Source organism: Trichosurus vulpecula, chromosome 3 (assembly GCF_011100635.1).
Source record: "Trichosurus vulpecula isolate mTriVul1 chromosome 3, mTriVul1.pri, whole genome shotgun sequence".
NCBI lineage: Eukaryota > Metazoa > Chordata > Mammalia > Diprotodontia > Phalangeridae > Trichosurus > Trichosurus vulpecula.
The window spans coordinates 356,578,347-356,601,464 of NC_050575.1; the positions used below are offsets into that span (position 1 = coordinate 356,578,347).

Genomic DNA, 23,118 nt, shown 5'->3' on the forward strand with positions numbered 1-23,118 from the left:
ACTGGGCTACGAACTGGACACTGTTTCTTCTTCCTTTCTGCAACATTCCACACTTAAAGGCTCTTTCCTCTCTACCCAGAGAAGGAAAGTAGGCTTCCCTTTATCTATTTTCTGGAACTAGTTTAGTAATTGCACTTAATCAGTTTGGCTGACTTTTAGTGTTTTCATTTATGTTATTGTAGTTATATATATTCAAGGTTTTGCTTCACTCTGCATAGTTAATACAGTTCCCCAGTGTTTTTCTGAATTTCTTATATTCCTTATGGTGTAATAATACTTTGACAGTCCTCTATCATAATCTATCCATTCTTCAGTTGACTTTGTTTCTAGTTTTTTGTTTTTGTGCTTTTGCTGCCATAAAACTTTATTAAGTTATCACTTAGTTTTCTGATGTATTATCCTATAAAACCCAGCTCATGCTGCCTTCTACAGGATATTTTCCTGATCACATCTGCTAGTTGATGTCCTTCTCCTTTTCCCCCCTTCAATTAGCAACAATGCTTGGCACATGATAAGTGCTTAATAAATGCTTATTGACATGTACTTAAATGTGTTTCCCTCATAGAACGGCACGTAGTCAGTTAATAAATGCTTGGTTAATTTTTAGTTTCATTTCCCTAGCTAGATGATAAATTCTTTGAAAGCATGATCGCGTCTCTTAAAAATTTAGTTTGAGATTCTCTCCCCGTGTCCAACCCTGCCCCTACCCATTGAGAAGGCAAGAAATATGTTACCCATTATACATATGAAGTTGAAACATGACCATGTCTTTATATTTCTTTTGTATCCTCACACTGCCTAACAGTACTGAGCTCATAGTATTTATTAAATAATTATTTGCTGGTTTATTATTGCAGTCAGTCATCTGGTTTGGAGGGAGGAGTACACATCACAGTAGGGCAGATGGCAAGATGTCCAGGGTAGATAGCTGGATGGGATGTCTCATGGCCTGGGCTAGCTTCATGCTGTGTGCTAGGGTAGGTAAATTTACACTTACTCACTAATCCAAACCACTAAACTCAGTTGAGTAAATTCATTCTCCCAGGGCTAGTGGCACACGGTCTATGAAGCTGAGTCTAGAGTGTGATGTTTTAAGTGAGGAAAAGGGGGCAGTAGAAGAACAAATAGCAAGATACCTATAGTTGATGATTAAATGAATATTTTAGTATATATAGGACTTTTCTGTCTTTGACCTTGGAGCATATGCCACTTTAATTACTTTTTAAAAGTGTAATTCCTAATTGTTTTCCAAAACAGTTGAACCAATTCACAACTCTACCAAGAGTATATTGGTATTCTTGCCTTTCCTGTTGTATTCTTGTCTTTCCATAACCTTTTCTACATTGATTATCTATCTTCAAGCATCTTTGCCAATTTGATGGGTATAAGCTGAAACCTGAGTTTTAATTTGCATTTTTATTAGTGATTTGTAGCACTCGTAATATGGTCATTGATAGTTAACAATTTTTTTTTCATATTCTGTTACTACTTATCCACTGGGGGCAGAGTTGTTGGTCTTATATTATACATTTTATTTATGTATATATTATCATTGTATGTTATATATAATATTGTCAGACTTTTATCAATAATGAAAGCGAGACCAAGTCTTATTAATTCTACCTCCATATTGACTCATAAATTCATTTTGTTCTTTTCACTTGCACCACCCTAATTCAGGCTCATATTAACAATTTCCTGGACTATTGCAATAACCTTTGAATTGATCTCCCTTTTTCCACTTTCTTCCTTTTCTAGTACATTCTCCACACACCTGCTAAAGTGATTGATATTCCTTAAATGTCTGAGTATGTCATTCCCTTGCTAGAGTTTGGAGGTCTACTGACTCTCTGTTGCCTCTAGGATAAAATATTCTTTTTTTTAAAATTTTTTTTAAATTTTTATTTATTTATTTTTAGTTTACCACACACGGTTCTACATAATTTTGAGTTCCAGATTTTCTCCCCTCCCTCCCCTCTCCCTTCCCAAGACGGCATGGAATCTCATATAACTACCATGTATAACTTCGCATTGAATTAATTTATACGCTAGTCAAGTTGTGGAGAAGAATTATGACCAATGGAATGAATCATGAGAAAGAAGAAACAGTACCAAAAAAAAAAACAAACCCAAAAACAAAAACCAAAGAGAAGCAAAAAAGGCGAGCATGTAGTGCGCCTCAATCTGTGTTCAAACTTCACAGTTCTTTCTCTGAATGGAGATAGCATTCTCCATCGTGAGTCCCCTGGAGTTGTCCTTGCACGTTAGGTTGCTGAGAGGAGCTAAGTATGTCAGGGTTGGTCCTCACAGAATCCATATATCTGTGGCCGTGCACAACGTTCCCCTGGATCTGCTCTGCTCACTCAGCATTATGTCGTGTAGGTTTTTCCAGGTTGTTACAAAGTCTGCATCATCCCCATTTCTTATGGCACAATAGTATTCCATCACCTTCATATACCACAGCTTGTTCAGCCATTCCCCAATTGATGGGCATCCCTTTGATTTTCAATTCTTGGCTACCACAAAAAGAGCCGCTATAAATATCCTTGTACATATGGGTCCTTTTCCCACTTGTGTGATTTCTTTGGGATACAACCCTAGAAGTGGTATTGCTGGGTCAAAGGGTATGAACATTTCTATAGCCCTTTGGGCATAGTTCCAAACTGCTCTCCAAAATGGCGGAATCAGCTCACAGCTCCACCAGCAACGTAACAATGTTCCAATTTCCCCACATCCTCTCCAGCATTTATCATTTTCCTGTTTTGTTATTTTAGCCAATCTGACAGGAGAGATGTGGTATCTAAGAGTTGTTTTGATTTGCATTTCTCTAATCAGTAGTGATCCAGAGCATTTTTTCATATGCCTATAGATATCTTTAATTTCTTCCTCTGAAAACTGCCTGTTCATATCCTTTGACCATTTCTCAATTGGGGAATGGCTTGTATTAGGATAAAATATTCTATTTGGCATTTAGAACCTTTCACAATCTGTCTTTAGTCTGTATTTTCATTCTTATTCCTCATTATTTTTCACACAGTCTAATCTAGAAATACTGGTCTCTGTGCTGCATCTCCTGTACAGCATTACATTTTCCATTCTCCTTGCCTTTGCGCAGATTGTCTCCCATTCCTGGAATATCCTAATCTCCTCTTAGAATCCTCAGCTCTCTTCATATCTCAACTTTAATGAAATGTTCTATACGAAGACTTTTCTGATGTTCTCCCCTCCATCTGCTAGTACCTACCTGGAAAATACTTTGTATTGACTTTGTGGGTATTTTGTTTTTATTTATGTACATGTTTCCCCTAATGAAATTGTAGCTTCTTGAGGGCAAGGACTGTTTCATTTTTGTCTTTGTGTCTCTAGTGTCTGGCATATATTCAATGTGCTACTGCTTTTGCTTTTGGTTCTTTTCTACTCAGTTTCACAAACCTATTTTTTAACCTGTATCAAGTTGTTTTAATGACTACTGATTTATAATACATTGAGATTTTGTGGTACTGGGTATTTTTTAAAGGGATAAATGAATGGGAAAGATTAAGTTCTGCATCAGTTCAGAGGAGGATCACTGAGAACTGGGGTGATCAGCAACAGGTATCTTCCAGAAGGTGAGGTGGGACCATAAAAAGGGACTAGGACTTGGTTAAGCAGAAAGGAAAGAGATCAATGTTCTAGCTAAGGGGGAATGCATGTGAGCAAAGGAAAGGAGATGTGACTGTGCAGTGGATTAGAACAGAAGGTTCATGTAATGGAGTAGTTGGAGACAACAGCAGATTTGATAGTGGTTGCTTCCTGGGTATCATCATATTTTCTTACAACCTCCCTCATGGTTTCATTAGAGCCATCTATTTTTAAAGTATTTTTCATAGATGAGCTGCAGCAGCATGGATGTATAAATGGAAAGAATGCTGGATTTAGAATCAAAGGACCTGGGTTCAGATTCAGCTGTACACTGTTCATCAAGTCTTTTTTTTTTTTTTAACCTCCCAGAGTCGTTATTTTCTAGTCTATAGAATGACCATTTGGATTAGATTGCTACTAGGGTACTTTCCAGTTCTAGTTCCCATAATTTACATTCAGCATTTTTGAAACTCCTTTATTTATATTTAAATAGTTTGCGTTCAAAGATCCTAATATCCCCTTTAGAGGAAGGCTATATTTTCATAAAGGAATCAACCAGAAGAATTAGAGGCTGTATGCTATGGTATAAAGAGACTGAGAATAAGAACCTGGGCCTATACTGCTAATTTGTGTAGCCATGGGCAAATCATTTATCCTGTAAATTCTTAACTCCTTCCGATTTCCTTCTTTCCCCTCTAGACCTTAGTTTCCTTATCTATAAAATGAGGGGGATGAACTGGAAAATCTTTTTTAAGGTGCTTTTTAGCTTAAAGATTTTATGATTCCTTTCCATTGACTAGCAAGTTTGAGTATTTAATACTCATCAGGAAAGATAGATACATGAAATTACAGGTTGCTATGCAAATTGGTCCCTAAGTGAGCTATTCCCAGATTGTAATTGGACCAGATTATTCCCTAGTTAATTGATTAATGATAATGATAAATCCATTACTACCATAGAAGAAAAACAACTGAAAGTATGTCATCATCTTGAGTGGTACAGCATTATTTGGTTAATGCTATCCAGGACAAAAATAGAATTTTTGGTACTAAAGGTTATTGTGGTTTGAAGGGTTATTGGGTTTTGAAGGAAGTAGAATGAAGGTAAATAGTGAGATGTAGAATCCACAGTCAAGTTATATGCTTGAAATACTATCTGTGATTCTCTGTATGCAGAGTTGAATTCTGAAGCAATTTTGTTTTGCTTTCAAGTTAAGATAGAAAGTTATTATTTGAGAACTTTTGGAAACCCATTGTTTAACTGAATAATTTTCTCTTAAGTAATCTTACTAATCCTTCAATTGGGAATATGATTTAAATTTTTAAAAGCAAAATTAAATTTGAAAAAGTACAATATTTAGATTATAAAAGATGTAACCAGAAATTTCTTTTTCCCTTGCTCTAGGAGGCAGGTGGAAGTCATCATAAAGTTTCTGTTTCTCCTGTTGTTCATGTTCGAGGGCTGTGTGAATCAGTTGTGGAAGCAGATCTTGTGGAGGCTCTTGAAAAATTTGGAACAATATGGTATGTACAATTCAATAACTGCAAATTAGTTGAATTATTGGGAGAGATCTATAGTGCCCTAATATTGTAGATGGTAAGTTTGAGTGTGACTTAGATTTAGGATCCTTTCAACCAATGATTGTGGAGTTTTGTGTGTACACTTTGTTTTTCTTCCCTCTGAAACTTATATAGGCGTATTTCATCTGAGGAACATAGATTTAGAGCTGGAAGGGATGTGAAGGGCCAAAGAATTACAAGATCTTAAAAGTTGGAAGGGACCTCAGAGGTCATCTATCCTCACTTGTAACTGAACTAGAATCCCCTTTATAGAATATCCTCAAAGTAGTCATCCAGTCTTTGCTTGAAGACCTCCAGCGGGTCCTACTGGTGGGAAGAGAATCAAACTTTGGGCAGCCCGTTCTGTTCTTCAAAAGCTTTGTTTGTTAGGAAGCTTTTTCTTAAATGAAGATTAGATTTGCCTTTTTGCAATTTCTACTTATTGTTCCTAGTTCCTAGTTTTGGAGCAAAGGAGAACAAGTTTAGTCTTCTTTCTACTGATAGCTCCTTTAAAAACTTGAAGACAGCTATAGTGTTTCCCCTAAGTTTTCCAGAATAATATCCTTAATTCCTTCTTTTAATCCTCATATGACTTGAGTTTGCTTTTCCCTTCTAGTGGCCCTCCTCTGGATATACTCTAGTTTATCAGTGTCCCTTCTAAAATGTTGCCAGAACTAAACATAGGTACTTTAGTTTTCATCTGACCAAAGCAGAATACAGCAATCCTTCACTCCCCCTCATCTCAGACATTGCATATCTTTTAATATACTCTAAAATTACATTAGATTTCCTGGTCACCATACCACCGTGTTGACTTGTGCTGATCTTGCAGTCCGTGAAAACTCCCATCTCTTTAAGATAAACTTAAATCTAACCATGCCTTCTTCCTTTTATACTTCTTGACTTGACTATACTTGACTTTTTTGGAGCCACATGTAAGACTTGGTGAGAGGGAGGGCACATGATAATTAGATGTTATCTTCTATCCCTAGAAAAATAACATTATAGATGGAAGAAAAACTAAACTTGCATTAAATATCTACCCTGACAACAGTCTGAACTATAAAATCAATTTTGGTAAATTAATTCATAGGAAACTCTTAGCCTCCTATTTGTAACCTTGCTTAAGGCTTTTATAATTTTTCCCCCTAAGAAATGAATTTTGTTAGGAAAAATGTTTGTGTTTTTAAAAATCCAGTAAACACTGAAGTTCAAGTTAGTTTCTAGTGTCATTGCTCCCTCAGTATATTTTAGCTCTAGAGCCTTTTTTTTTCTCATACTCTGCATAGTTCATTAAAAAAATTAAGTATTTATTTTCTTTTTTACCTTCCCCTTAATGGAAAAAAAAAAAAGAACAGAAAAACAAACCCTTGTAACAAATAGGTATGGTGAAGCAAAACAAATTCCCACATTGGCTATGTAAAAGTATATCATCTTATTCTGTAACTTGAGTCCATCATCTTTGTCAGGAGGTGGGTAGCATTCTTCACTATCAGCACTTTGAAATTGTGGGTATTCATGACATTGATTAGCATTCTTAAAAAATTATTTCTTTGTAATGCTGTATATATTGTTCTCATCAGCTCACTTTACGCTGCATTAGTTCATACATCTTCTCAGTTTCTATGAAACTTTCCCTTTTATAATTTCTTATGGTATAATAGTATTTGTTTTATTGCATTCATAGAAAAGAATTTGTTTAATCATTCCCTAATTGATAGACACTCTTTGGATTCTAGTTCTTTGTCACCACAACAAGAGCTGCTACAATATTTTTGTATATATGGATTGATATCTTTGTATATATGGGCTCTTTGATGTCTTTGGGGGTATAGGTCTAGTAGTGGCATTGCTGGGTCAAAGGATAAGCACAATTAAGTAACTTTTGGGCGATAGTTCCAAATGGCTTTCCAGAATGATTGTATCAATCCACAGTTCCACTAGCAGTACATTGATGTGCCTGTTTCTTGCAGTCCTTCCAGCATTTGTAATTTTTTGGGTGTAAAACTTTTACATGTGTCTTTATTAAATTTCATAATAGATTAGGCCCAAAATCCTAGCCAGTCAAAATTTTTTTGAATTCTGACTGATTACAATTTGTTAATTATCTTTGCCAGCTTTTTGTCATCTGCAAACATAATAAGCATGTCATTTATATCTTTATTCAGAGTCACTGATAGAAATATAAAACAGCATAGGGTCAAGCGTGTATTCCTAGGGCGTTCCATTGGAGATGACCTTCTAAGTTGACATCAATCCTTTGAAGATTATGCTTTGAGTCTGGCCATTGAACCAGTTCTGAATCTGCTGAATTGTGCTATCATCTGGCCCACATTTTCATCTTTTCTACAAGAAAGTCATAAGAAGAATTTTCAAATGCTTTGTTAAAATCAAAACTCTGTCTGCATCAGCCTCTTGAATTTGCATACCCTGTCACATAAAGAACATGAGATTAGTCTGGCATGACCTCTTTTTCATGCAGACATGGAACACTACTTCATTTTCTTAGTGTTCGCTAAGCATCGCCTTAAATGTTTCAGAATTTTTCCAGGTATTCTAATGGGTAAAATTTGTTAGGTTGTAATTTATAGGCTCCTTTTCCCCTATTTTTTGAAAATTGGGACATGTGTCTTTTCTATTCTTACTGCATGTCTCTCTAGTCCTGTACAATCTTTCAAGTGTCACTGACAATGACTCAATAATCACATAGACCATTTTTTTTCAGTATGCTAGGATATAGTTCATTTGGGCTAGGGACTTGGAAAAATCATCCAGCCCACTCTTCTCATTTTATACATGAGCAGCCTGAGGCTCAGAGATGTCACATGACTTGCCCAGAGTCATATAGCTAATAAGTTGCAGAGCTCATTGCTAATTTATGTAGATTTTTATGTATATTAGAAATTGGCATGGGTTAAAAAAAAACTTGGCATGTAAGGATTATTTGCTAGGAAAGTATCAAGGATTAGGTTTGTAGAATCTTAAATCCTATGATGATGATTTTACGGATATGAAAATTTTTGTGTGTATTCAAGGCAGAGTAGAGTAGCAGATCATGAGAGTTGAGGAGTTAATGCACTGGGAAAGGCTAGAAGATATCTCAGAGGCTATCTACACTCTCTCTCTCTCTCTCTCTCTCTCTCTCTGTCTCTTTTTCTCTCTTTTTGCAAGGCAGTCGGGGTTAAGTGACTTGTCCAGGGTCACACAGGTAGCAAATGTATGAGGCTGTATTTAAACTCAGATTCTTCTGACCCCCAGCCTGGTACTCTTATCTATCGTACCATCTAGCTGACCCTATTATTCTTTTCATTTTGCAGATGAGTAAACCAAGGCCCAGGGAGGTTAAATGACTTGCTCAAGGTCACAGACTAGATTTCAGTCCAGATTCTCTGATTGCATAGTCTTCTCACCTTAGCAGCCATGTCCTTGATGAATTATCAGTCATCCATATGTAGATTCTGTATAACCATTTTTCAGTCCTATAGTCCCTGGCTCTCCACCATATTGTAGTAGAAAGAGTCTAGATAGGGAACCAGAAGGTTCTTGGGAACCATTTCTAGTCCTGGCTTTGTAACTTAATAGTTGTATAACCTGGACAAAACATTTAACCTCATCGACCCTTATTTTCCTCATTTTTAGAATGGGTTCAATAATGCTTTTTAATATTTCACAGAATTCTTTTGAGAAAATTGTTTTGTCAGTGATAAAGTGCTATGTAAATGGATTGTTAATTGGAACACAATAAGAACAGTGAATCTTTGCCAAAACATTCATCTCTTGGGCCTCGGTTTCTTCATCTGTAAAATGAGATTGGATTAGATGTCATCTAGGGTCCCCTTTACCTTTAAATCTACCCTTTTGCCTTTAACAATCATTATTTTCTAGTTCGTAGGCATCTGGGATGTAAACCAAGCTGAAAATAATGTTTGATATTTATAACAGCCCGTTACGGTTCACCAAACACTTTATATACATTGTCATTTAATCCTTACAACAGCCTTGTGAGATAGGTGCTATTATTATCTCTCTTTGCAGAAGAGGAGAAAGCTCAGAGGAGGTAGGGGACTCAGTGTCAGAAGTACAATTCAAACTCAGAGTTTTCGGCCTTCATGCCTTATGCTCTTTCTACTATACCACATTGCTCCTCAGAAAATGGCATGTTCAATAGAAAAATTTTAGCATGGTTTGTGCCTTTCTTGCTTTGAACAATAAAGGTTTCTGGGAAATAACTGGACATTCAGAGTATGTCGAGGGTATTAAAAATAGCTAATGAGTGCTTAGAAGGTATCTAGCAGTAATAGGGTCCTCTTTGAAGGAAGTGGCCAAATAGAATTAGGTTGAGCCTTTTATTATACAATAATAGTCCCTTATAAAAGTTGAATCCCTGAGAAAGTGTTATTCCAAAGACTGTCATGGTTCTGTTTTAGCACTGATAGTTCAAGCTAAAACCAAAGAAAACCAGAGGCAGTTTTCTTATATTTGGAAGAGGTATCAGGAGGTTAGTGTCGGCTTAGACCTTTTGGAGTTCAGATAGAGTATATCTTAGGGTTGAAATAGTTATGTGGGGCTGTTCTGAGGAGGCTCTAGATCAAAGCAGATGGCTGGTCATAGGAGATAGTAGACTTGAATGCAAGTAAAATATAAACATCCTTCCTAGAAGGCAAGGACAATTTCCTTTTCATCGGGGCCTGCCACAGTACTGGCACTCTGGCATTAATAAATTCATTTTTGAATTGAAACCTTGGCGTTGGCATTGAAGTGTGGGAATCAGCTGGCCAATATGTTGATAGTGCATTCTCACCAAGCAGCTGCAAAGAATCAGGCAGCTTTGCACATTTCTCTCATCCTTAGCATCTGAGCCTCTCTTTGTAGCTATTTATAGCTAAGAAATTTTAGAGTTGTCCAAAAATAAGGTGTTGGGAAAATTAAATGTGAAAACTTTGAAAACAAAAATTGAGTTTGATATTGGAATGACTGTAACATCCATGAAATGTCGGATGCTAGAAGAGCAGGACCAATTGTACACAGTTGTTCAGTGCTGGGTAATTGTGGAGCCATTTGGGGGTAAATATCCATCTGCTTTGTACATGGCTAATTACAGCAAATTCTGTCATCTGAACAACATTCAGGGAAGTATTTGTTGAGTATCACTTGGAGGATTCTAAACTTCTGCCCTCAAGATAGTTGAAATCTTTGAGACAAGACACATATTAAACAGAATAAACCAGCACAATAAAGGGCTAAATTGTATGGTACAGATAAAGATATTCTATAATTGTTATGATACCCTGATAAAAAGAAGAAAGTTTATTATTCTTTCTACTCTTAAAAGTAGGCCTTGGATTTTAAAGTTGTTCATGCCAGTTTAAATCTGTACCTCTCTTATATTTTTGTCTCTTCTAGTCTGAGTAATAGAAATCAATGTCAGTAAGGCCAGGTATGTAATAGGCTTATAAAGAATTCATCCCTTAGCCCTTTAGCATATTTGGTTCTGTCATCCGAAGAAGCAAAGGATGTTATTTGTGTGTTATTACCAGCATGTCAGGATATTAAAGGGTATAAAGTTAATCCAGCTAGGTAGGGGCAAGAGGGTAATTTTCCTCAGTCTTTTTTTCTAGGCAGTGCTCTGACTCTAGGGTGCTGTATAAATTCTTTTACGCTCTTCCTTCTTGAAGGCTCTCCCTTTCTAGAAAATCGTCTGTTTGTTTCTTCCCAAGATGTGTATTCTGCCTTTATGTTTAGTCACTCTTTAATTGCACTCTTCTTACTTTCTCGACATTCCATTGTCTTTTTAGATTGGGATGGTCAGAGTAAGGAAAGAACCTTATTCCTGGCACATAATAAGCACTTAATAAATGTTATTATTGTTAGCACAGTGGAAAGAATATTGACTCTGGAGTCAGAAGACCTGGGTTTAACTTATGCCTCTGATAAGACCTGTGTGATATTGGGCAATTCCCTGGGCCTCAGTTTACTCATCTGTAAAGTGAGAAAGTGGGACTAGCTGACTTTTGAGGACCCTTCCTAGACCTGTCCTTCTCTGAAAGCCTTTTTCCCTATGTTAGGTATGGGACTCTGGGTCCTTAAAAGCTTTGCCAGCAGAGAGTACAAATTCTTACAAGTTCCGCCATTGTGCAAAGTCTTGGAGTATGAGGCTGGTGATGAATTTTATGTTTATTGTACAAGGACAAACCTGATTTCAAAAAAGCTCGTCACTGCATGTGGGCTGCAGGGTGATAAATATTTCAGCCACAGCAACTCTCAAAGACAACTTCTTAAATTGTAAAAGTGTTGTGATATTTATTGGTAGAAGGAATACCCACACTAATGAAATCAGACCCTTAAAGTACTGATTGAAGGTGTCCTTCCACATAATAAAGAAAACATTTTTTAAAATTTTATTTGCCATGTGCCCCTTGATTATTTGTGGTGATACGAGGATGCCCTGGTAACCCGATTGTGAACCATTACTAATAGTTTACCACGAGTGAGAATCATGTTTTTAAACACACTGGTTTTTTCTAGGTACCAGGCTCTGAAAAACAGGTGCTTCTGAGTGTAATTAAAAAATTTTTTAAGTGGGAAAAGAGTAGTAAATATTTAAATATTTAACATTTATACTTTAACGTTGAAAAATTTGATCATTCCAAAGTGACTCCTTTTAACCTTACCCAAACATTTTGGAAATGTATGTTACTATTATTAGCAACAAAATTATCATATTGAGTCTTAAATGAATATAAGGAGTTCCTGATGCTAAAATTCCTTTTACCAATACATATTTGACTACTGTTTCGCAACTTTTAGTTTACAGAGTTACCTGGGTCACTGTGAGGTTGAGTATGTTATTACTACCTGCGTGATATGTAATAACTACCTCATATTGAAGGGTTTTAGGTGAATCCAGATAAGGCAGGGGGAGGATGTTGATTTTCCTCAGGAATAACTACCTCATATTGAAGGGTATTAGGTGAATCCAGATAAGGCAGGGGGAGGATGTTGATTTTCCTCAGGATGATATCAGTCTTTTTTTCTTAGCATAGCTCTAACACCAGGGTCAGGTTAAGTTTCCATATTGTCTGAGAGTGGCATTCTTTCCTTTGCCTGGTAGTGAGGAATATCCTGATTAGGTCCATCACTCAGTTAGTACTTTCCTTGTGAATGTGTGACCGTGATACTGACCCAGGGAGGTAGCAGGAAACACTTCTGGGAACAAGATAACCCAGAGAAGCAAGTGCCGAAATAAACACTTAACCTTCAATGTGTGTGATTAATTCTGTGGTAGATTAATGTTGAGTAAAGATGGTCAAGGCTAATGTGATATTTTACTGAAGAAAAACTATTAGTACTTGTTCTGACTATAAAAAAGACTGGAAACTACACATGAACTCATGCTTTTCTTTCTTTTTTTGAAACCAGCTATGTGATGATGATGCCATTTAAACGCCAGGCTCTAGTGGAGTTTGAAAACATAGATAGTGCCAAAGAATGTGTCACCTTTGCTGCTGATGAACCAGTTTATATAGCTGGCCAACAGGCCTTTTTCAACTACTCTACAAGTAAAAGGATCACTCGACCAGGAAACACTGATGATCCATCAGGGGGCAACAAAGTTCTTCTTTTATCCATTCAGAACCCCCTCTACCCAATCACAGTGGTACGTATGTATCTATGTATGTGTGTATACTTTCAACATAGCAAATCTCACTGATCCCATGCTTTTGGATTTTTAAGCTTCCTTCTAAAGCAGAGGTTCCCAAACTTATTTGGCCTACTGCCCCCTTTAAAAAAAATTTACTCAGTGCCCCCCTGGAAATCTACTTACTTTAATGTTTTTTTTCTTTTTGAATTTGTGTCATTTCAAAAAAATACAAATTTTTGTAAAAAAGTGATGCATCTTAAATTTAATAATTTATTGTAAATGTGTGGTTTTTCCTGCATTGAAATTTTGATGATATAATATTGCATCATGCAACTGTATAGTATATGGTAAACAAGTCATTACACACATGTACTCCTGCCAGTGCATGCTGGACTTCCCGAAAAGGCTCAACACATGCTCAGCTGCCAACACTTGCTTCTTAAACCTGTCGGTGGACTTGACCACTGATTGGTTATTACTTGCATTTTGTGTGCTTATTTGGAAAATAATGTAATCACTGTGACTTTAAACGAATTTACACGAATCATGTGCAAATGGCTTTTCAAAATTTTCTTTTCTTCCCTTCTTTCCTTACGCTTCCACTGCCCCCTTATTTTTATTTGGTGCCCCCCAATTGCACTCGAGGCTACTAGTGCCCCCCTGGATTGTTCTAGCACCCCACCACGAGGTGGTATCACTCATTTTGGGAACCTATACTCTAAAGTGAGGCTACAAAGGTGCTCTTCAGTTTGTTTATGTTATTGTAAATTTTTTTTTTAAAGTGATTGTAATGTGATTGTAAATTTTTTTAAAAAATTGTACTCAGCAGGCAGGAACAACTTAGGTAAATAATACAACTTATTTGGTAAAAATATCCCTGATAATCACTCTTGCAACTCGGTTCCTAAGAGTGAGGAAGAAAACCACAGGGTAGGGAATGTGAGGCAGAGAATGCTTTGAAGGCTGTTAGGCTATCTCAGATGTTACTTTATGAAGGAAGAACTTCACAGTGGAGCAGGCAGAATATTTTCTTAGGTCAGCCACACAATTCACCATCTTTAAACTTGAGAATGATTTAAATAGCCTGTTAAAATAATTTCAAAATTAATTGAAAACTTTACATTTTATCTTTTTTGTTTTTTTCTAATTTACTTGAGAAATAAGCTTTTCATATTTTGGTTTTATATAAAATTGGTATTTTTATAAGGACAGCATTAATATTATTAACAACATTATTAATTATAAGTATTCACATTATCATGAATAGTACTAGTAGCTAGAATTAATATAACTTTAAGGTTTGCAAAGCACTTTACAAATCATTTTATCCTCACAATGCTCCTGAGAGGTAGGTATATATACCCATCACATATAATGGGTTATACCCATTTTCTAGATGAGGGAACTGAGGAAGACAAAGGTTAATAAGTGACTTGCCAGGTTTACATAGCTAGTAAATATTTGAGATCAGATTTGACTTTGAGTCTTCCTCATTCCATGTCTAGTACACTGTGCCATCTAACTGCCTTTTATACATTAAATTAAAAAAGGAAATGTTTAGAAACAAGCAAGTGAAAGGAACACTTGAGTTTGACTAGACTAATAATATACAATAAGGGAAGTCTAAGTTAGTATAGCTCTCTACCTTAAATCTCAAGGCTTGATGGAAGTTCATTTCACGTTGACATTTCTTTAGTCAAGTTCTGTAACATTACAGCATTATTAATTTGGCAGGAGACTCTGCTGGGGTATCTAAATTTAAAGTCACCTTTTTTTTTTTTCCTGAGTAGGACCTTTTCTTCCACTAGATGGCAAGTTGAAGTTTAATTATTTGGTAGTTGGAGGAATGACCATGATCCAACTTAGTTATTTTCTGTATGACAGCTTGTAATTTCTAGGCTTTGCATCTTGAGAATTCCAGAGAATCACGGAGTTACGCTACTTTTTAATCAAACAGCCATTTCTTGACTTAGGTATTTATGAAATTACACATTATAGTGAATGTTTAAAAAATTTAAATATGTGCTAATGCATTATAATATCAAACCACATTGAATATTGAATATGAATTATTATAGATTCAACCATTGTCTCTATACAGATGAATCTCACAATTGTTTTAGCCCTAACCTCTCTTCTCATTTCTAGTCTCTCATCTCCAGTTGCCTATTGGATATCTCATACTGGACATCCACAGACTTCTTAATTCAGTATGTCTGAAATTGAATTCATTCTCCACCTCCCTGTTTTTGCTGCCTGCCCCCAAATCCTCACCTCTTTCTAACTTCTCTATTACTGTTGAGAGTACCACAATCCTTCTCAGTCATCCCGGTTCACAGCCTTGGTATCATTCTCAACTCCTTACTTCTTTCTGACCGCTCAGGTCTAATCTCTTGCCAAGACATGCCATTTCTACTTTCACAGTGATCTCTTACATATGCCTCCTTCTCTCTTCTCTGGCACAGCAATTACTCTGTTACAGGCCTTCATTATCTCACACTTGGACTATTATAATAGCCTTCTTTCTTGTTGGTCTCCCTGTTTCAGGTCTTTCCCTACCTTGGTCTATCTATCACTCAACTACCAAAATGATCCCTGTTCCCCAGTCTTCTTATACCTTATATCCTTCCCTGCACATGTTGTCTTCAATCCAGTGACACTGACCTCATTACTGTTCCTTGTACTTGGCACTCCATTTCCTAGCTTGCAAGTGTTTTCATTGTCTATCCCTCATGCCTAGAATGCTCTTCCTCCTTATCTCCATCTCCTGGTTTCTTTCAGATTACAGTTAAATTCCCACCTTCTGTAAGAAGCTTTTCTTCATCCTTCTTAATGTTAGTGCCATTCCTCTGAGGTTATTTCCAGCTTATTCTGTATATGCCTTGTTTATATGCAGTTGTTTGTTTGTTATCTCCTTCCACTAGAATGTGCTTCCCTTGAGGGCAGGGATTCTTTTTGTCTTCACATATATCCCCAGCATTTAGCACAGTACCTGGCACATAGTTGGCATTTTATATGTTCTTGTTGACTTAAATATAATAAATTATTCTAATAAGGCTGTAATGTTGCACTACGAATATACTGTAAGATCCTTTTCTAGCACCTCAGATAATGGGCCACTTAGCTACCTCTTTCAGATGTGATCAGATAACTAGCCTTCCTCTAATGGGTACTTAGAATCCCAGTTAGGCAGTTTGCAAACTTAATAGATAGAACTTTGGAATTGTGTGACGTGGGATTGGATTGTGTGACATGGGAGACACTGGCCTGCTCAGCATGGCATCAGAGAAGGTGCTGTGCTCTATGAGCAAAGCAGAATTGAATTAGCTCAAAAGAAGTGTGAGATGCACAGATTTAGAGAATCTACCCCATATGTTTACATGGACTATTTGTGCCCGACCTGTGGTAGAGCATTCCAAACTCATAATGGTCTAATCAGCCATAGTCCCACACACTGTAACTAGACTCTAACATAGTGATATCATTTTGGTCCTCTTTGAGAATGAAGGACAACAACCAAGCAACTATTTTCTTGCTACAACTTTAAAGAGCTTTATTTGCCATAATTAAAGGTATTCATTCTTTGATTCAGGATTTGAATGTTTATTATGCAGCCATCATAAGAACTAAAATTTCTGTCTTCCCAGCTTTGAATCTAACCACAGACTGCTTTCCTATCTGTAAATATGGCTTCCTTAGGCCCTGTGATTCACTTTTTCCCAGTCTAATTGTTTTGTCTGATTATCAGTTCATTTCAACAAGTATTTATTAGAGCATGTGTAAGTGAATCTAAAACAAAATAAAAAGAGTTGAGTGTCACTAATAGCTGGGGAAACAGCAGAAGTACCTACTAGGTGAACACTTGAGTTGAATTGGGAAGAGAGCTAGGTCTTCTAAGAGGCAGAAGCAAAGAAGGAAAGTGTTTTGGTTATGGGAAACAACCTATACAAAGACAGAGGTGGGAGGCAGGATGTCATTTATGGAGTATAACAAGGAGGTCAATTTAGCTGGTGCAGAGTGCTAGGAAGAAGAGTATGAAATCAACTGGAGTTGGATTGTGAAGGACTTTAAATGCTAAAACAAGGGGGGTAGCCGTGGGGAGTGGCATGGTAAGATCTGTGCTTTTTGCTAGCTAGGTGGAAGGAGGATTGGAGAGGGAAGAGGCTAGTGAGAGGAAAGCCATTTGGAGGGATATTGCAGTAGTCCAGGTAAGGTAATGAGGGTCTGAATCATGGTGGTTGTGGCATGAGTGGAGAGAACACAACAGACTTGAAAGATAACTGTGATAAAATGGGCAAGATTTGGCAGATGATTGGATAATGGGGGCTGGGAAAAGGAAGGAAGAATTTAGAATGCCTTTGAGGTTGCAAACTCCTACTTCCTCTTCTTTCTCTCTCTTCTAAACCCTTTGTATCCCGATTTCTGACCTCATTAATCAACAAAAACTACACTCTCCAGTGTTACCAATAGTCTGTTAATTGTCAGCTTTAGTGGCTTTTTCTCAGTCCTCATCCTTGACTTCGTGGCACTATTTCACACTGTTGACGACATTGTCCTCTTAGATATTCTCTTCTTTCTGTGTTTTCATGATACTGTTCTTATTTCTCCTGCCTGTGTGACTGTTCCTTCTCAGCCTCATTTCTTGGATCTTCATTCCTATCCTATCCTCTTAACTATAGGCATCCCTTTAGGCTTTGAACCCTCTTCCCCTTTTTTCCTCTATACTTTCTCTTAGTGATCTCATGAGCTCTATTGAGTTCAGGTGTCTTCTCTATGCAGATGACTCTAAGATCTTTATATTTATCCTGAGCTCTAGTGCTGTATCCTGAACTGCATGTTGGACCTTTTAAACTGGATTTTCCAGGAACATCTCAAACTCAACATGTCCAAAGTAGACCTCATCATTTTCCCACTCTTCTTTGGATTTTTGCTGTTACTGTTAAGAGCACCACCATCCTTCCAGTTATCCAGGTTCATGACCTTAGTGTTTTCCTCAGTTCTTTACTTTCACTCTTACTACATGTCCCATCAAACTTTGTCATTTCTGTCTCCAGAATTCTGTCATATATATCCTCCTCTCTATACCCACATAGTCACAACCCTAGTTTAGGCCCACATCACTTCTCATCTGGATTATTGCGTTAGCCTCTTAAATGATCTCTGCCTCGGTTCCCTTCCTATTCCAAACCATCCTTTAGAGAGCTGCCAAAATGATTTTTCTCAAGTTCAAATCTGACCATATCATCAGCGTGCTCAGTAAAGGCATTAAAGGTTTCCAGTTACCTCTAAAATCAAATGAAAGTACTTTGGCATTTTCTGTCTTTTCAGTCTTCCTACATGTACTTTATGGTTCTGCCTGAGAGCTTATTTGTTGTCCCTCATATAAGTTGCTCCATTTTCCATCTGCCATGCCTTTGCCCTATCTCCCATGCCTAGCATGCACTTCATCCTCATCTCTGCCTCTTGGAATTCCTGGCTTCATTCAAGATTTGTCTTGTACATACCAGTTTATGTATGTGTTGTCTTTTTTATTAGAATGTAAACTCTTGGAGGATAGGGATTACTTTTTTTTTTTAAAACCATTTGTATCCTGAACACAGTGTTTGATATTAAATGCTTAATGAGTGCTTGATTTACTGACTAGATGAATGGTAGTATTCTGAATAGAAGTTGGGAAGTTAGGATGAAGAGTGTGTGGAAGGGGAAAGAAAGGGACTTAAGTTCTGAGTATGTTAAATTTGATAAGCCTCTGGCTGTTGGTGGTATGGGACTGTAACTCAGAAGAGAGATGCCTGGAATATTCTCCTTCCTTATTCATCACCTTTTTGAAATCCTTAGTTCTTTCCAAGGCTCAGCTGGGGTGACCTCTCCTACAGGATAGCATGAGAAATCAAGGAGGGCTGGAGTGACTATAGGTTGAGGTAGGGAGAGAGAATAGGTTTAGGGGGACATAGGAGACAGAGTCAGGGGGCAAATGAAAGGATAGGGAAAGTCTGGGTCACATGTCAGATGAATTTGAGTTGTAAATTTTCATTCTGGAGTTGGGGTACCTGTGGGTGATGATGAAATCAGAGGCATGACCATCCCTGTGTATGACTGAGGTGAAGTGAAGATATAGACCATGAGAGTTGAGGAGATGATGAGCTGGGAAACGGGTATTTGAGAGGAGTATAAATACTAAAGCTGAAGTCCTCAGATATAAAGGGTAGTATTTACATTGAAGGTTCCATTCAGCTTTGTTTCAGTGTGTGGTAATATTTCATTAAAGGTCATATGGCCTTTGTTTTTTTTATCTCTTCTAGCGTAAGAAATCCTTTTCATTTTTGAAAGCTACCAGTTTTCATAAACGCTCTGGATAACAAGGTCTAGGTAGTTAGAGAGGTTCATGTTATTTTTACTCTGGATTTTTACCCAGAACAATAACCTCTGATTTTTATAATGAATTTAATGGACCAACTGCATTAGCTTAATAAGCAAATTTTGGAATAAAGAAGATAAAATTTTATTGTGCTTGTCAGGGATATTATGGAGAGGATGCTTGTTCAGCTGCACATTGAACTAGGTGGCCTCTGAGGTTCTTGTAAGTGTGAGCCAGGTACTGAACTCCTTGAGAAAGGAGAGAGAACGACCCCAAAGCCAGTAGATAACTTCCACCAGGCTCTGAATTACCAGACTCAGATTATATCTGGATGGAGTGAACCTCAAAGGAGCCAAAGTTACTGAATGGCACCAGTAGGAGGAGTGTCCTCTTCCTGGCCCAGTGTGTTGAGATTATTATCATCATCTTCAACAGCCATTTATTAAGAGGTTACGGTGTGCCAGCCATTGTGCTAAGTGCTGGGGATGCAAAGAAAGGCAAAAAAGAATCCTTGCTCTCAAGTGGCTTACATTCTAATGGAAGAAAATGCGCCAACAACTGTACATACAAAACAGAGACAGTGTAAATGGGAAGCAATCTCACAGGGAAGGCATTAGTAGTAATGGGGAAGAGGCAGAAGGGAGATGAGAGAAGGTACATCCAGTTGGCCAGGGACACAAGCCAGGTTTCCATGATTGCAATAAAGTAGAATGATCATGAGAGGAAAGTGTCTAATATGAAGGCAGTTTTAAAACAATAGAATAGGGGTTTGTCATAAGGTACAAGGGAAGTGTAAGGGTAGAGCTGACCTGGGAGGTCATTGGAGTCAGGGAGTAGTAGCAGGGGAAGGCAAGATAGAATCTATAAATCCCAGGGATTCTGAGTGTAGGATAGTTTGCTAGTCATAGGAAAAATTGTCACACCCCTCCCACGAATGATTGTTGAGCCTCAAGTCTCTGCCTAGAATTGATTTGATTAACATTCTCCAATGTCAGAGATACTGCTTGAAGTGGTGTATCTGGGACAGGTTCTCTTTCATTGTGGTAGCTCTTTTCCTCCCCTTCTTCAGTAAAATTTCCCAGAACTATTCTGATTGCTGGACAGCTGGGATAGGAGCTTGACTTACAAGCAAGAGTTAAGTACAATATTTTGGCAGTTTAACTTTGGTACATTCGTTATGTTTTTCTTCACAGACATGAAAATCCCATTCCTGCCAGGATCCTGTGTCCCTCATGTAAAGATTTGCTTATTCTCCTGTAAGGATTCCCTTCTGGAAGTAAAGAGAAACTAATGGGGAAAGAGAGGGTTAGCTCAAATTAGGTTCTTTGCAAAGTTGCTTTAAAATTAAGGGAAAGGATATTTTACGGTAGTTACTATTTGGCCTTCTGTAACTTGAGGCTACTTGCTGTCTCCTCTATAGGACATACCATTTCCTGCTTCTGTCTTTGAACAGGGTATCTCTAAGGCCTGGAATTCTTTCCTTCCTCACAACTTTTGGAATCTCTGGTTCCTTTCAAGACTCAACAGAGGAGCCCTACAAGAGACTTTTCCAGAGTTCCTCCGGTTTTTAGTGCTTCCCCTCCCCCAAATACTCCACTAATCTGTGTACACATAAGCTTCTCGAAGACAAGGACTGGTTAGAGCTTGTCTTTGTGTCCCTAGTGCCTGTCACGTAATATGTGCTTGATAAATGCTGGTTGATTTGAATTGTTGAGCAAGGGGTTGGGGGTAAGCCATACCTCATTATCATCAAGGAAATGGTTTTGATTGCCAGCTACCATTTCGCATAGTGGTGATTAAAGCTTCAACAGCTCTCAGGCATATAAAGGAGACCGAGAGAAGTAGCAGCAGGCACATCGTTGACCAAATTTACCAGTCTCTGGTAATAATGAGTTCAGTGCTACATATCCTGCTTTTAAGGGACGTACTCTTTACACACCATATTCTTTGCTTACTGTTTGCCCTGGAGATACCTTAAGCAATTGGTAGGTTGTCTTCCTGAGTAATTAAAGATAAAACATCACTGTGCATGTCTTAATACTAACGTATTCTCAATAACATTTGAATATCCTTTTAAGTGAGATCCTGGACACAGACTACTATACTAGCTGTCCTTTGTACATGGTGACCCTGTTGACATGCTATTACAACATGTACTTTTAAGTTTTTCCAGCAGTATGGGTAGATTTGTATTATTCTGTCTACCTTCAGCTCTTGTTACAAAGGCCATGTATTTGCAGACTATCTGGCCAGACAGGTCAGTCTGTAGCCATGAAACAAAACAAAGTGAACTTGTCTACCTGAAGCTCAAATCAGGGATATTCTGTTAATGTTGAAAGTACCATGAATACAGCAGTTCAAAAAATGTGTAATCCTTATCTTAAACAGAGTTGACATTTTGAAGAAGAAATAAGTGGATAAATGCATAACATACTTGACATTTTTTCTGTTCAACATTTATTACTTTAATTTTGTTTGGGAGAAATACTCATTTGGGTTTCACATCCTTCTTGTGTATCCTTATTGCCTATACTTTGTTCATTTTCTCTTAACTGTAATTTTAGTTTAATGTACTCTTGAAAATATTTGGAATGACAAGAAACAAAACTTTATCAGATTCATGTAAAAATTTTAAAATACTTTTGCATTTTAGAAAATTGGTGTTCTGTGTATTGTTAGTAGAAGTAATTGATTTTGTTGTTAATTTTAAGGGGAGAATAGGGCTATACTAATTTCCTTTTAATTATAATAATAATCTGAATTTTATAGCATGAATACTTTGATAAATCCAAAACTTTTGCTGAAAAATTTTTTTTCCTTCTTAGGATGTTTTATATACAGTGTGCAATCCTGTTGGAAAAGTGCAGCGGATTGTCATATTCAAGAGAAATGGAATACAAGCAATGGTTGAATATCCTTTATTTTATATTTGTACTTATTTGTAATTTATAACTACGAGTGTCTCATCCAGATGTTCACCATAGTTTTACTTGCTGCTTCAGCACTTATTAAATAGTTGGATATTTCCTGTTTCATTGCATAAAAGTTTACGTATAGCATACTTTTCAAAAAAAAAGCATAAATTTTAGATTTTGTGACTTTAATACAGTATACTTAATTGTAAGATTCTAACAGTAACTTTAAAATGAAGCTCTGTTATATTTTAAATTTTTAATTTTTTCCAGTTCTAGTAGGACAAATTTCTTTTTATAATAATTAGATAATCTGTATACTGTACCCCCTTGAGGTTCATTATAAGTTAACTTTATTTTAAGTCAGAGTTTTAAGAAACTTAATTATGAGGCCTTTGGAAGCAGTGGCAAACAACCTACCAATATGAGTCATTCAGCATTAATTATTGCACAGCCTACATTGTGGCAAGAGGAATTAAAGCCAGAATCTCTATCTCACAGGATTGTTATGACAGTCTAGTGAGATAAGGTATGTGTCAGGTACTTCCCAAGTCTTAAAGCTCTGTGTCAGTATAAATTATTATTTGTGCAGGCCTTGATTACTTCTCTTAGACTTTTATAATAGCCTCCTAGCTGGCTTCCTTGCCTTTAGTTATTTTTTCCAGTATGACCTTCATACTTGCTAAGGTATTCTTTTTTTCTTTTGGAGTTTTATTTTTTTTTATTTCTTTATTGCTTATTTTTTTCTTTGAATTTCATTTTTCTTTTTTTAAAATTTCTTTTTTATTTTTAGTTTACAACACTCAGTTCCACAAGTTTTTGAGTTCCAAATTTTTTCTCCCTTCCTCTCCCCCACCCCCAAGATGGCTTGTAATCCGACATAGGTTCTACATATACTAAGGTATTCTTAATGTATAGGTATGTGACTATGTCACTCTCCTGCTCAGTTTTCAGTAGCTTCCATTGTTTACCTAGTAAAATGTAAATTTTTTGGCTGGGAAACTCAAGGCCCACCACAACTTTGT

At 37.0% G+C, this 23,118-nt stretch overlaps 1 protein-coding gene across 1 annotated transcript in view; it reads left to right on the top strand.

Annotated features, from left to right (window-relative positions):
• The window catches only part of HNRNPLL (heterogeneous nuclear ribonucleoprotein L like), a 55,398-nt gene that overhangs the window by 12,286 nt on the left and 19,994 nt on the right, over positions 1 to 23,118 (top strand). The window contains exons 2-4 of the mRNA XM_036750467.1: positions 5,027 to 5,145; positions 12,601 to 12,838; positions 22,007 to 22,092. Of these exons, the coding sequence (XP_036606362.1) occupies positions 5,027 to 5,145; positions 12,601 to 12,838; positions 22,007 to 22,092 (443 nt within the window). The remainder of the gene's footprint in view (positions 1 to 5,026; positions 5,146 to 12,600; positions 12,839 to 22,006; positions 22,093 to 23,118) is intronic.